Raw genomic sequence first — 12,480 nt, forward strand, 5'->3', positions numbered from 1 at the left:
TGCAATATCCCACTTCAACCCCCACTCCTGGCTATCCACCAAGAAGAAGAAAAGCAGTCATATGTAGCTTCCATTCCTTGAATAGTGCAGTTTGCAAGCTTAAAATATGCAAGGCAACTTGGAAGAGCAAGAACACCGCTGCAGAACCCTGGACAAAATCGAGGTCCCTGTGTACATGACCAACGTTTCTGGTGTTTGTGTGTTTGCCTGCTTATCTGGGTGATTTTGCCTTTGCACGCTGGATAAATGAGAAGTGTACGTTTAGAGGCAATTAGACAGGAAAACAGGAAGGGAAGAGGGTAGAAATGACCTCTGATTATTAGGCAGAGGGTTCCTAGAGCAACTGGCATCATGCCACAAGGCCCAGTCTACCCCTACGGAGAAATTTGAAAGGTTTCAGCAAGTATCAGCTGCCTTGGCCATAGCTCCTTCCTCAGTTTGTAGGAGACCCTCCCGTCTGTGCTTCTGTCTGCTTTTGAACATATAGTCCCTCTCCTGACGCACTGGTACTCCTATCGCCCCTACCTACTCCCTTCTCCCTCACACACAAGCAGAGTCTGTTTTGAGATTGGACTTCGGAACCAAATCTGCAAGGGCTGGCCTTCGGGAGCTCCGCTTAGCCCTGTCTTCAAAATAAAGCTCCGGGTTAAAGCTTCAGCTCTGGCACCTCAAGCCTGGTCCCGGAAAGTAAGAGGTATTCAGGGAGCTAGGGCTCTCCTGGGCTACAGCAATCCACTCCTGCCTTCACCCACGCTGCGCCAGCACTCATTTCTCCAAAGCCACCCGGCGTTAGCGCGCCGTGAGGGGAGGGGAGAAAATGAAAGGGGAGGGAGAAAGGAGGTGGGAAGGCAAGGAGGCCGGCCCGGCGGGGGCGGGACCCGACTAGCAAACTGTTGCATTTGCTCTCCACCTCCCAGCGCCCCTTCCGAGATCCCAGGGAGCCAGCGTTCTGGGAGAGCTGGAGGGTCCCGAGCAAACCGGGAGGCAGAGGAGGCAGAGGAGGCAACAGAGGAAAGCGACGGAGCTAGCCGCTCCAGTGCGGGACAGGAGCTGAAGGGACGTACCGCGTCAACCCCAGCTGGGCTCCGGCGACAGCGAACGCTTCTTGCAGCGCGGTGGCTTGAAGCCGCCGCCCCAGAGCTGCCCTTTCCTCTTCGGTGAAGTTTTCAAAAGCAGCTAGAGACTCGGAGGAAGCGAGGAAAGTGCCGGGTAGGACTGACGACTGCCTTTGTCCTCTTCCCCTCCACCCCACTCCCCGCCCTGTGTCTCCTCTCCTGTTGCTGCCTCGGCCCGCTCCTCTCTGCCCGTCCCCCTACCCCCGCCCCAGTCGGCCCAGCGCGGCCAGCCCGAGTTTGCAGAGAGGTAACTCCCTTTGGCTGCGAACAGGCGAGCTAGCTGCACACTGCAAAGACGGCTCTGGGGAGCCGGGCGACCAGCGAGCCGCTTCAGCACTGCAGCTGGGACCCGGGTAGTTAGGCGGTACGCGGGGCTGGCCCCCAGGTTCCCCTCATTCCCTTTCCATCTCCTGCACGCAGCAGCTACATTCCCCCCCACCCCCGCCCTCCGCGCCCTCAGTTTGCAGGGCCAGAGACCAAACAATGAAAGGGCAGGGGGCAGTGAGGGCTTCAGTAGACAATTAAAAACAAAAGCAAAAACAACCGAACCAAACAAAACAAACCTCCAAACCCAAAATAAAACAAAAAGAGAATAACCCGGTTCCTATTTGCACCTGCTTCAGTGGACACTGAATTTGGAAGGCAGAGGGTTTTCCTTGTTTTTGTTTTGTTTCCTTCAAGACTTGGGCATCTTTTGACTCAACCCTCCCAAGATTTCAGGAACAGACTGTGAGCCTAGCAGGGCAGATCGTGTCCAGCGCGTGTTTTCCTGGGCAGGAGACTTCGAGGCTGTCAGAGTGCTGTTGCGTGGTTATTCCTGCAAGTTTCCTTCCCAGGAGCTTCCCGCAGGTAGGCAATTAGCTGCAGTGACTACCGCATCGCAGCCTGTTGAACTCTTCTCAGCTAGAGAAGGGGAAGCGGAATAAAGGAATTAGGCGGAAGAGTCAGCCAAGCTCAAGGATGGAGGTACAGTTAGGGTTAGGGAGGGTTTACCCCCGGCCGCCGTCCAAAACCTATCGAGGAGCTTTCCAGAACCTGTTCCAGAGCGTGCGCGAAGTGATCCAGAACCCGGGCCCCCGGCACCCTGAGGCAGCGAGCGCAGCACCTCCCGGCGCCCGTTTGCAGCAGCAGCAGCAGCAGCAGCAGCAGCCCCAGCAGCAGCAGCAGCAGCACCAGCAGCAGTCGCCGCAGGAGATCAGTCCTCGGCAGCAGCAGCAGCAGCAGCAGCAGCGGCATCAGGGTGACGATGGCTCTCCCCAAGCCCAGAGCAGAGGCCCCACAAGCTACCTGGCCCTGGACGAAGGACAGCAGCCAGCCCCCAAGGGCCATCCGGAGACCGGCTGCGTTCCAGAGCCTGGAGTGGCTTCAGCCACCGGCAAGGGGCTGCAGCAGCAGCAGCCAGCACCACCGGACGAGGATGACTCAGCTGTCCCATCCACGTTGTCCCTGCTGGGCCCCACTTTCCCGGGCTTAGGTAGCTGTTCCACCGATCTTAAAGACATCCTGAGCGAGGCCGGCACCATGCAACTCCTTCAGCAGCAGCAGCAGGAGGTAGTAGTATCGGAAGGTAGCAGCAGCGGGAGAGCGAGGGAGGCCGCTGGTGCTCCCACCTCCTCCAAGGACAGTTACCTAGGGGGCAGTTCGACCATCTCGGACAGCGCCAAGGAGTTGTGTAAGGCAGTGTCGGTGTCCATGGGCTTGGGTGTGGAGGCGTTGGAGCATCTGAGTCCTGGGGAACAGCTTCGGGGGGATTGCATGTACGCCCCGCTCCTGGGAGGTCCACCCGCTGTACGTCCTTGCGCCCCGCTGGCCGAATGCAAAGGTTCTCTGCTGGATGACGGGCCAGGCAAGGGCACCGAAGTAACTGCTGAGTATTCCCCTTTCAAGGCAGGTTATGCGAAAGGATTGGATGGCGACAGCCTGGGTTGTTCGGGCAGCGGTGAAGCAGGGGGCTCCGGAACACTTGAGCTGCCATCCACCCTTTCTCTCTACAAGTCTGGAGCACTAGATGAAGCGGCAGCTTATCAGAGTCGCGACTACTACAACTTTCCGCTCGCCCTAGCCGGGCCGCCGCCCCCTCCGCCACCTCCCCATCCTCACACCCGTATCAAGCTGGAAAACCCGCTGGACTATGGCAGCGCCTGGGCGGCTGCAGCGGCACAATGCCGTTATGGGGATCTGGCGAGCCTGCATGGCGGGGGTGCAGTGGGACCCAGCTCAGGCTCACCCTCGGCCACCGCCTCCTCTTCCTGGCACACTCTCTTCACAGCAGAAGAAGGCCAGCTGTACGGGCCCTGCGGCGGGAGCGGAGGCGGCAGCGCTGGTGAGGCAGGGTCTGTAGCCCCCTATGGCTACACTCGGCCACCTCAGGGGCTGGCAGGCCAGGAAGGTGACTTCCCTCCACCTGATGTGTGGTATCCCGGCGGTGTGGTGAGCAGAGTGCCCTATCCGAGTCCCAGTTGTGTCAAAAGCGAGATGGGCCCCTGGATGGAGAGCTACTCCGGACCGTATGGGGACATGCGGTAAGTTTCTCCTAGACATGTCTTTGAATGTAGAGTTAGTCGGCGTTCTGGGGTATCTCTCCTCTCCTACCTGCGGGAACACTCTACCCCTGCAAGAGCTCAACAGTGTTCCATAAAAAGGGCCGTCCTGGGGCGCCTGGGTGGCTCAGTTGGTTAAGCAACTGCCTTCGGCTCAGGTCATGATCCTGGAGTCCCGGGATCGAGTCCCGCATCAGGCTCCCTGCTCCGCAGGGAGTCTGCTTCTCCCTCTGATCCTCCCCCATCTCATGCTCTCTCTCCCTGTCTCATTCTCTCTCTCAAATAAATAAATAAAATCTTAAAAAAAAAAAAAAAAAAAAAAAAAAAAAAAAAAAAGGGCCGTCCTGAATCTGGAGCCTTCTGGGTACTCCTAGCCTGCCAAAGATAAGACCCTTGTGTTCAGAACCCCCACTGTGTGCACCAGTCCCCACCACTGAGAGCCCTGGGTGCTGGAGTGTGCCCTTCCAGATACCTTAATAACACTTCCCCCATCTCCAGCCTCTTAAAATCCTGAGTACCTCATGGTGCTCTATGTCCCAAAGGCTCCAAACTTAAATCCAGTAGTAAGAGCCACGTTCAGAAATAAAGCTCCTAAGTCCTCCAGTACTTTTTCTCATCCCTCTTCCCAAATCCGAGAACCTAGACAGGAAATATGGGCAGTTTCACCTCTTAGAGTGTGTTAGGGTTTGCCCTCCAGCCTGTGGCCTGTCTTGGCAGGTTAAAGGCAAAAAGACTGGCCCAAACTTTTCTCAGTTCGCCTCCTCCAAAGACATAAAATGGAGGTGCCGGATTAGGGAAAGAAGGTCTGAGTTCTCTGGGTTCTGAGGGACGCTGTGTGAAGACAGGGTGAAATTCCTTCCCTGGCAACAACTGAGGAGTTGCCCCAGAGTTGGAAGTCAGCAGAGAGAATCCAGCCAGGCAGGAGTAGAGCAGGCAAAGGTAGAGGACAACTTTCTTGGTAAACACTGGGCAGTATTTGCTCTCACAGGTTGACCATACTGGACGTAGCTGCTTGGATCGGTCTTCTCTTGTAAAGAGTTTATTTTCTCTATGGAGTACAGCAGATCCACAGTCCCCTACTTCAAGTTTGCATCAGATCCATAAAAGAGGATAATGTTCTTTTAATGAATAATTTAGCCAGGCTTGAGTCTGACTTACAAAGTGTTGGAAATTTTTTTTAAAGAATTTCCTGCTATTCCAGTGTGCTCAGAAATTGCTTTTGGGAGGGAGGAGTGAGGCTCTTCAATATATTCCTTCATTTTAAGAATATGCTTGCATTTTTTTTTATTAAAGTATAGTTGACATACAGTGTTATATTAGACGTGCTTGCATTTTAAAACATGAGCTGCTACCTCTAACAAACTTAGTTAAGAACTGTTAGGGACCTATGAGCCATAATTTTGCCCATGAGTTTTAATTAGGACATGAGAAAAGTGGTGGTCAATTTCACCTTGCTTATTAAAAATTCTTCCTACATTTGTTGAGCTTCTTGGAGATCATGTTGAAGATTCTGCCCCCTCCCCACCCCAACAAAGATACTAGTTTATCTCCATGAGGGAGGGAATACTGACCAAGGAACTAACTCCTCAGGTGTGCTGGGTACTTATGTTCCCTTGGAGTTGTGTCTTGTTACGTTTTGCTTTAGCTGTTTTGTTTTATCTGTGACTTTTCCAAAATTTCTTTGTTAGCCTTAGCATCTTTGGCGACTTAAACCCAACAATTTGCCTCCTTTCACTGATGCTTTTGTTCTTGGAAGGTTGATAGAACAGTGTTAGGACAGAACGAGAAGGATAGGATTTCATAAAGTATTATTTTTTGGGCTATTGAAGAAACAGCTTCTTACCAGCCTTCACATCCTAGTATTAGATTTTAAGTGTTTAGCTTACAGGATTTTCAAAGGGTTTATTTATATCATCAAAATGTTTTCCAGTTAGTTTGGTTTTTAAAAAAGTATTTTTGCAATGTGGTTATACCGTGGAATTTTTCTTTGTTTTATAAGAACAGATTTACTTGGTAGGGTTAATTTTTTTCCCCTAGGGTTGTTGCTAGTCAGTTCTGTGAACTTTTTTGAGGGATGGGGATGTCTCAGGTGCTTCTTGACATAACCATGATATTAAACTGGAACCTTTTCTCTTCCGCACACCCTCCCCAACAACTAGCTCAGTTAATAGGGAGGAAATGAGCAATTCCACATCTTTGTTAAGGGATGGGTTTCTTTTTTTGAAGATTTTATTTATTTATTTGACAGAGAGAGACACAGCCTGAGCCGAAGGCAGACGCTTAATGACTGAGCCACTCAGGCGCCCCAAGGGATGTGTTTCTTTGAAAATATAACCTGAGAATTTCAGGAAGTAGATATAGAAAGCAAAAAGTTCTTCCCATGAGGTGTGCAGTAAGCTAGGTTATTTTATCCCAGGTCTTAGTGGGAAAATTTCTCTGTTAGAAAGACCTGCTTAAATTAATGACCTTAACTAGTGAGAATTTAACAGTACCCAAAGAAAGTAAAAGATTATTAATCTTCCCTGGTTTGTGGTTGCAGCACTGGCTATGAGAGTCTAGTGAAAGGGAAAACTGGCATTCCTGTCTTGTGGGTTGACAAAGGATTTTCATTTCTAGGATATAGAAAATCGTTGAGTCAGTTTTTTGAAAATTTATCAATTTCATCAAAATGCGACCAACCCCAGTCTAAAAGTTGACATTTTCTTACTTTATCTTTCTTTCCCTCACTTTGTTGGGGCACAATCTGGTGAAAGGCAAGGGATTTTTTTAAGCCAAAGCCAGAGCTTCCACCCTGTCTGTATTGCATGCATTATGTGCTAAATTTGAGTTAAAAATCTAAAAATTCTAGAGGCTTCCAATAATGTCGGATTCCTCCTTTCCCAAGTGTGTGTGTGTGTTCATACACATTAGTTAATTGGGGGGGGGTTAACTTTAGTAACTTTTGGAATAACTATATTCTTACACATCTTCAATGTTTCTGCTCAAAGGAGAGAGGTGGAAGGAGAGAAACTGAAGGTGGTCCTTTAAAAACAACAACAACCCCCCACAACAACAACAACTTAATTTAGCATGTGCTTTGAACAGAAGGAAGAATAAAAAGTGATGGGGCTTCTGTACAACCCTGATGATATTTAATTGAGCTGTCTTCTTTCAGAGATCAAACAAGACTACAACTTTGTTAATTGACCACCTGCCCACTTGCCAGAAGTAAGACCTTTTATATTCCAGCAAGCAGCACAATAATATGAAAAAATATTCTTGGGAGCTGAGGCCCAAGGAAGCAAGTGCCAGAATAAGAGTTGGGATTTAGATTAATTATCTGGATGCAAAAAGAATTTTTCTCTTGGTAATTTATTCTGATCTTTATAATAGGTAGTATTTTTGTAGTGCTTTGAGATTGGCAAATCCTGCTTTTTCCCCTCTTAGTTATTTAAAAAGAAGGCATTTTATTAATCCCCTTTCCATCTCCTCTTCCCTCTTTAGTTATCAAACAAGTTTTTATGACTATTTTGCAAGGAGCGTTTTTTTTGTTTTTTTTTTTTCCTAACGCAGAATTTTGCTTTGGGACCGAGATAGTCTGACGCTTTCTGTCCATAGTCCTTGAGAGTCAGTATGTTGGAAAGAAGCATCCTTTCTCCATTGTCAGCAAATAACTAGTGAGTTATGTTTGAGTACCAGTGATCAGAACCAGAGGATCAAGTAGCCACACTGGGTGGGACCCCATTTGGAAATATGTGCAAGATGTACTGATGGAAGGCTCCTCTTTGTTGTCCACAGAGTATCTCTTTTAGCTCGGCCAAAGGTTAACATCAGTAAAAGATATTTTCTAAGAAGCTTGTAGCCTTCCAATTGCAGGGTCACTTTGGGGCACTTTCTTGCCAGGGCTAATTTTACCTCATCAGAGTTTCATTCTTTGAGTTGTAAACTTTGATATAATATATTGAATTTGCTGGCACATTAAATTTTCTTTTTTTAAGTGTTTTTCTTCCCTGTAATAATTTTCTCCTGTGGTGTACATATACACATTTAAAACAATGAATCCTTAGGATTCTGACTCGTACTTGTACTGTGACTGCTCTTGGTGGGATTATGAGTTGGAGTTAGGAACCTGGACACTTTTGTTATTTTTTTTCCCCATGGTGGTACAGAGACCACCAGTTTCATTTGGAAGTCTGCTCACACAGGGAACAGAATGTAGGCTGGGAGTGGCAAGCAAGGGACTTATTTTATAACCAAACCTGAAATCATGATTCTGAAAAATGAAAAGCAAACAAAAATCAAGTTTTGTGAGGTTGGTCAGAGAGGGAAAAGGAAACTTCTCCCCACCCCCTACCTCCACCATTTTCTCTTTGTCTGCAGCTTCTTCAAGTGCTGCCTGTCCCGGATTTTCTTTCATTTCTCTCTTTTCATGTTTTTAACTAAATGGAAACATAGACATTTCTTTCTACTTTTCGGGATATTTTCCTCATTACACCTGTGGCATGCTCCTAAAGATTTTTTTTTTTTTTTAAATCTGGAAAGTAACCGATCAGATCAATGCCAACCCCTCTCTTAGGGCTAGATGACTTGAGGGGATTGCAAAATTAATAGCTGGACTTTTTTAGCCTCAGGTTAGAGCCTGATTCAACAGTTGCTGAGGGAACTAAACTAGATGGCTTGAGGCCTTGGTGATTTAATGAAATATTTTGCCAGCCCGGCCTCTGTCTCTCTCTTTTGATCTCTGTCTCTGTTTACTGGCCATTTTGGCAACCTTTTCTCAAAGCCTGAAAATAACCGGACCCTCACTGAGACTGTGCTGGGTCAGACCTCCACCACACTTTCATAAGCAATACCTAAATCTGTGTGTGAGGATGCTTGTTCAAAGTGTCTGGCTGGGCTAATAAATATGCTGATGCTATGTAAAGTAATCATTTGAAAACAAAGAAAGATATTGAAGAAACTGTTCTACCTCAGACTTCCCCTACCAGCATTCCATCAAGTTCTGAAATGTTGAATTCAGAGTTAAGTTATCATCATCTTAAACACAAAGCTGACCTTTTTTTTTTTTTCATTGCTTGTAATGTAACTACAGTTACCAGTATGGGTTGGCATTTGTCATATTGAAGAGAATTATGAAATCTTGCATTTAGAGCACCCTTTTCAAAGAAAAGACCCAGTGTCTTATAGTTTACTGGCTAAAGCATAAGTTTGAGTAGGCCAAGAGGATGCTTAGCAAACGAACAACCCTTTGCTAATTGAGGGTATAGAAATAGTTGAGTTTTCTATTACATTTGTTTACCATGTGGAAAAACCTCTCTAGAGCAGCACTTCCCAGCTTTTTTTCTACCAGCTTCCCACCCGATAGATGTTTTAGATTGGTGCTCAGTAAGCGCTACTGTCAGTGGCTATTGCTGGAAATGATAGGACTGTGAATTAGGCACAATTCCTTGCACACTCATGGATGCTGCCACCCTTTCTCTCTTAAACCATTTCCTGCTGCCAACCTGCAGGTCACATTAGGGTTGAGAGTGGCTCATCCAGATAAGCTTATAGCTCTAAAGTGCTGGTTACCTGAGCATGCTGCCAATTTAGATCAGGTAGTACTTGAGTTTTATTCTATTTTTTTTAATAACAGCTTTGGTGAAACATAATTCATTTTCATCCATTAAAAGTGTGCAGTTCAGGATGCCTGGGTGGCTGTGGGTTAAGCGTCTGCCTTCGGCTCAGGTCATGATCCCGGGGTCCTGGGATCCAGCCCCATATGGGGTCCCTGCTCCGTGGGGAACCTGCTTCTCCCTCTGCCCCTGCCCCATCTCATGCTCACTCTCTCTCTCTCTCTCAAATAAATACAGTATTTCAAAAAAGAGTGTGCAGTTCAAAAGTTTTTAGTATATTAGTATATTCAGAGTTGGGAAACCATCACCACTATTTTAAAATATTTCAATCACCTAGCGTCACCCGCCCCCCCCACCCCGCCAAACACTGAGCAACTATCAACCACCAATCTACTTTTGGTCTCTATGGGTTTGCTTATTTTAACATTTCATTTAAATGGAATCATGCCATATGTGATCTTTTGTGACTAGCTTCCTTCATATAGAATAATACTTTCAACGTTCATCCATGTTGAAGCAGGTATCAATACTTCATTCCTTTTTATAACCAAATAATGTTCCATTATATGGATGTATCACATTTTATCTACCTATGCATCACTTGAACATTATAGTTTCCACCTTTGACTTTTACGACTGATGCTGCTATGAACATTTATGAAAATTCATACAAATTTTTTGTGGGTGTGTGAACATAATATTTTAAATTCTTTTGGGTACATACCTAAGAATGGAGTTTCAGGATCATATGGTAACTCTCTGTTTGACCCTTTGAGGAACTCTCAAACTGACTGCACCAGTTTACAATCTCACCAGCAATATATGAGGGTTCCAGTGGTTCTACATCGTGCCAGTACTTACTGTCTTTTTAATTATAGTTGTCCTTAGTGTGTGTGAAGTGGTATCTCAAAATGGTTTTTCATTTGCCTTTCTTTAATGACCAGTAATATTGACCATATTTTCATGTCCTTATTGGCTGTTTGTATATCTTTTTTGGGAAAATCTCTATCCAGAACCTTTGTTCATTTTTAATTGGATTATTTGTCTTTTTATTATTGAGTTGCAAAAGTTTTTAATGTGTTCTGGATACAGGTCCTGTAACAAATTACAATTTGTGAATATTTATCACATTCTGTGAATTGTCTTTTCATTTTCTTAATGGTACCCATTGAAGCACAAACATTTTGAATTTTGATAAAGTCCAATCTATTGTTTTCTAATTAGGTGGCTTGTGATTTTGGTGTCATATATAAGAAGGCTTTGACTAATCAAAGGTCACTAAGAGTCACATCTACGTTTCCTTCCTAACTGTTAAGTTTAGGTTTTTGACCAATTTTCAGTTTTTATATAACTCCTAAGATGTGAGTAGGGGTCTAACTTCATTCTTTTGCATGGAGCTACCAACAAATGGTGTAGTCATCACAACACCATTTGTGGAATCTTTCCTCATTTAACTGTCTTGGCACCCTTTGTATAAAATCAGTTGACTATAAATGTGAAGTTTTATTTCTAGACTCTGAATTGTATTCCACTGCTCTTTTAGCAGTACCACACTGTCTTAATTACTGTAGGTGCTTGGTAAGTTTTGAAATGATGAAGTGTGAGTCCTCCAACTCTGTTCTTTTTAAGATTGTTCTTTTGGCCTTTCTGGGTCCCTTGAATTTCTGTATTAATTTTAGGATCAGTTTGTTTGTCAATTTCTACAAAGAAGCCAGTTGAGAATCTGATATAGGTTGCATTGAATCTGTAGATCAATCTGGGGAGTGTTGCCATCTTAACAATGTTTAATCTTCTGATCTGCGACCATGGGATTTTTTAATTTATTTAGCTCTTTCTCAACAGTGTTCTGTAGTTTTAAGAGTATAAATTTTGTACTTTTGTTAGATTTATTCCTAAATACTTTAATTTTTAATGCTATCATAAATGAAATCATTTTCTTTATATCCCATTTAAATTGTTCCCTGCCAGTATATAGCAATAGAACTGATTTTTGTATATTGACCTTGTATCCCGCAACTTTGCTGAAAGTACCTGAGTTCTGAACATGTCTGGGACTTAAGAGGCACGTTCCTGTCACTGTGCTAAAGTTAAAGCATACTCTGTCTCAGCCTATATGAAGGCCACATAGGGACACTCTTCTCAATTTTCTTTAGCTGTAAATTGAAATTGGTATGAATTCTGGATGAATAGAAGAATGCCTCTAAAATTATCAGATCTTTAGAGAACAGTAGGAAAGAAACCTAATAAGGTTTATGTGGTTAATAGTCCCCTTTTAGTATTTGGATTTGGAAACTATTAGCAAGGAGATGAGGAATTAATAATTTCTACACACAAAACTAGCATGGAGAGGTAACAAATGCAAACTAGGCCAAAGAAATAACTAGCTATATCTGGCTTATGTTTAGGTTTGTGTAAACAGCTGGAGTCATAATTTTATGTTTTTATGTGTTGTCCTTTGGATACAGTAAATGCCACCACTCTTTCTGGTGTGTATTTCTAGATGAGGAAATGGTTCATTTACTCTCATATGATTTGGGCTTCTTTTCGGGGATGGACTCTCTAACCATGAAGCAAAGATACAATTTACCTATAAAGGGACTGAACTTTGGCCTCACTAACACTCTAGGCTAAGGGTCGTATCTAATTAGCTCCAGTTATTGTGTCCTGATAATGGTGCATAAACGGCAGGCCACTGAACAAAAGGTCCTATCATGACCTGGCTGTCTTTACAAATGACCCTATTAAAGTGATTTTTTTAAAAGTACACATCAATCAACCACTTTTCATTAAGCGCCTGCTGTATGCCTACCTGTGTGCTATGAGGAGGTTAGGGTAAAAAGGACACAATTCAGAAGAATCTTGAGATCACTACCCTCAATAAGTTTATAACCATTAAAAAAACGACATCAACAACAACAAAAAACAAAACAGAATGGCAACACTGTGATGCCAGTATGATGAGAGATGCTGGATTGTATGGCACAGCTTTTTTAAAATGCAGGCATTTGAAAAAGAAATGGATCAGTGTGGGCTGAATTTGGTCAGCAGTATTACCTGTGGCTGCCTCTTATTCTTTATGGATTCAGTGGGGACATGATTGAACTCTAGCAATAGATTATAGGTCTTGATGGATATTTCAAACACCAGGAAGTGGTACCTCTGTAAAGGTAATGACGAGTGAGGGGTTGAAATATATATTTCTGTTTTTTCAGAAGTACTACCCCAGTCAAA

General features: G+C 44.8%; 1 protein-coding gene across 1 annotated transcript in view; it reads left to right on the top strand.

The window, feature by feature from the left end:
- Positions 1-903: 903 nt before the first annotated feature.
- Positions 904-12,480, top strand: part of AR (androgen receptor) — a 184,605-nt gene continuing 173,028 nt past the window's right edge. The window contains exon 1 of the mRNA XM_064574170.1: positions 904-3,637. Coding sequence (XP_064430240.1) covers positions 2,076-3,637 — 1,562 coding nt within the window. The 5' untranslated portion in view covers positions 904-2,075. The remainder of the gene's footprint in view (positions 3,638-12,480) is intronic.

The sequence above is a fragment of the Mirounga angustirostris genome, unplaced genomic scaffold (genome assembly GCF_029215605.1).
Source record: "Mirounga angustirostris isolate CCGP_5_RB_7025 unplaced genomic scaffold, mMirAng1.0.hap1 SCAF_11, whole genome shotgun sequence".
Lineage (NCBI taxonomy): Eukaryota > Metazoa > Chordata > Mammalia > Carnivora > Phocidae > Mirounga > Mirounga angustirostris.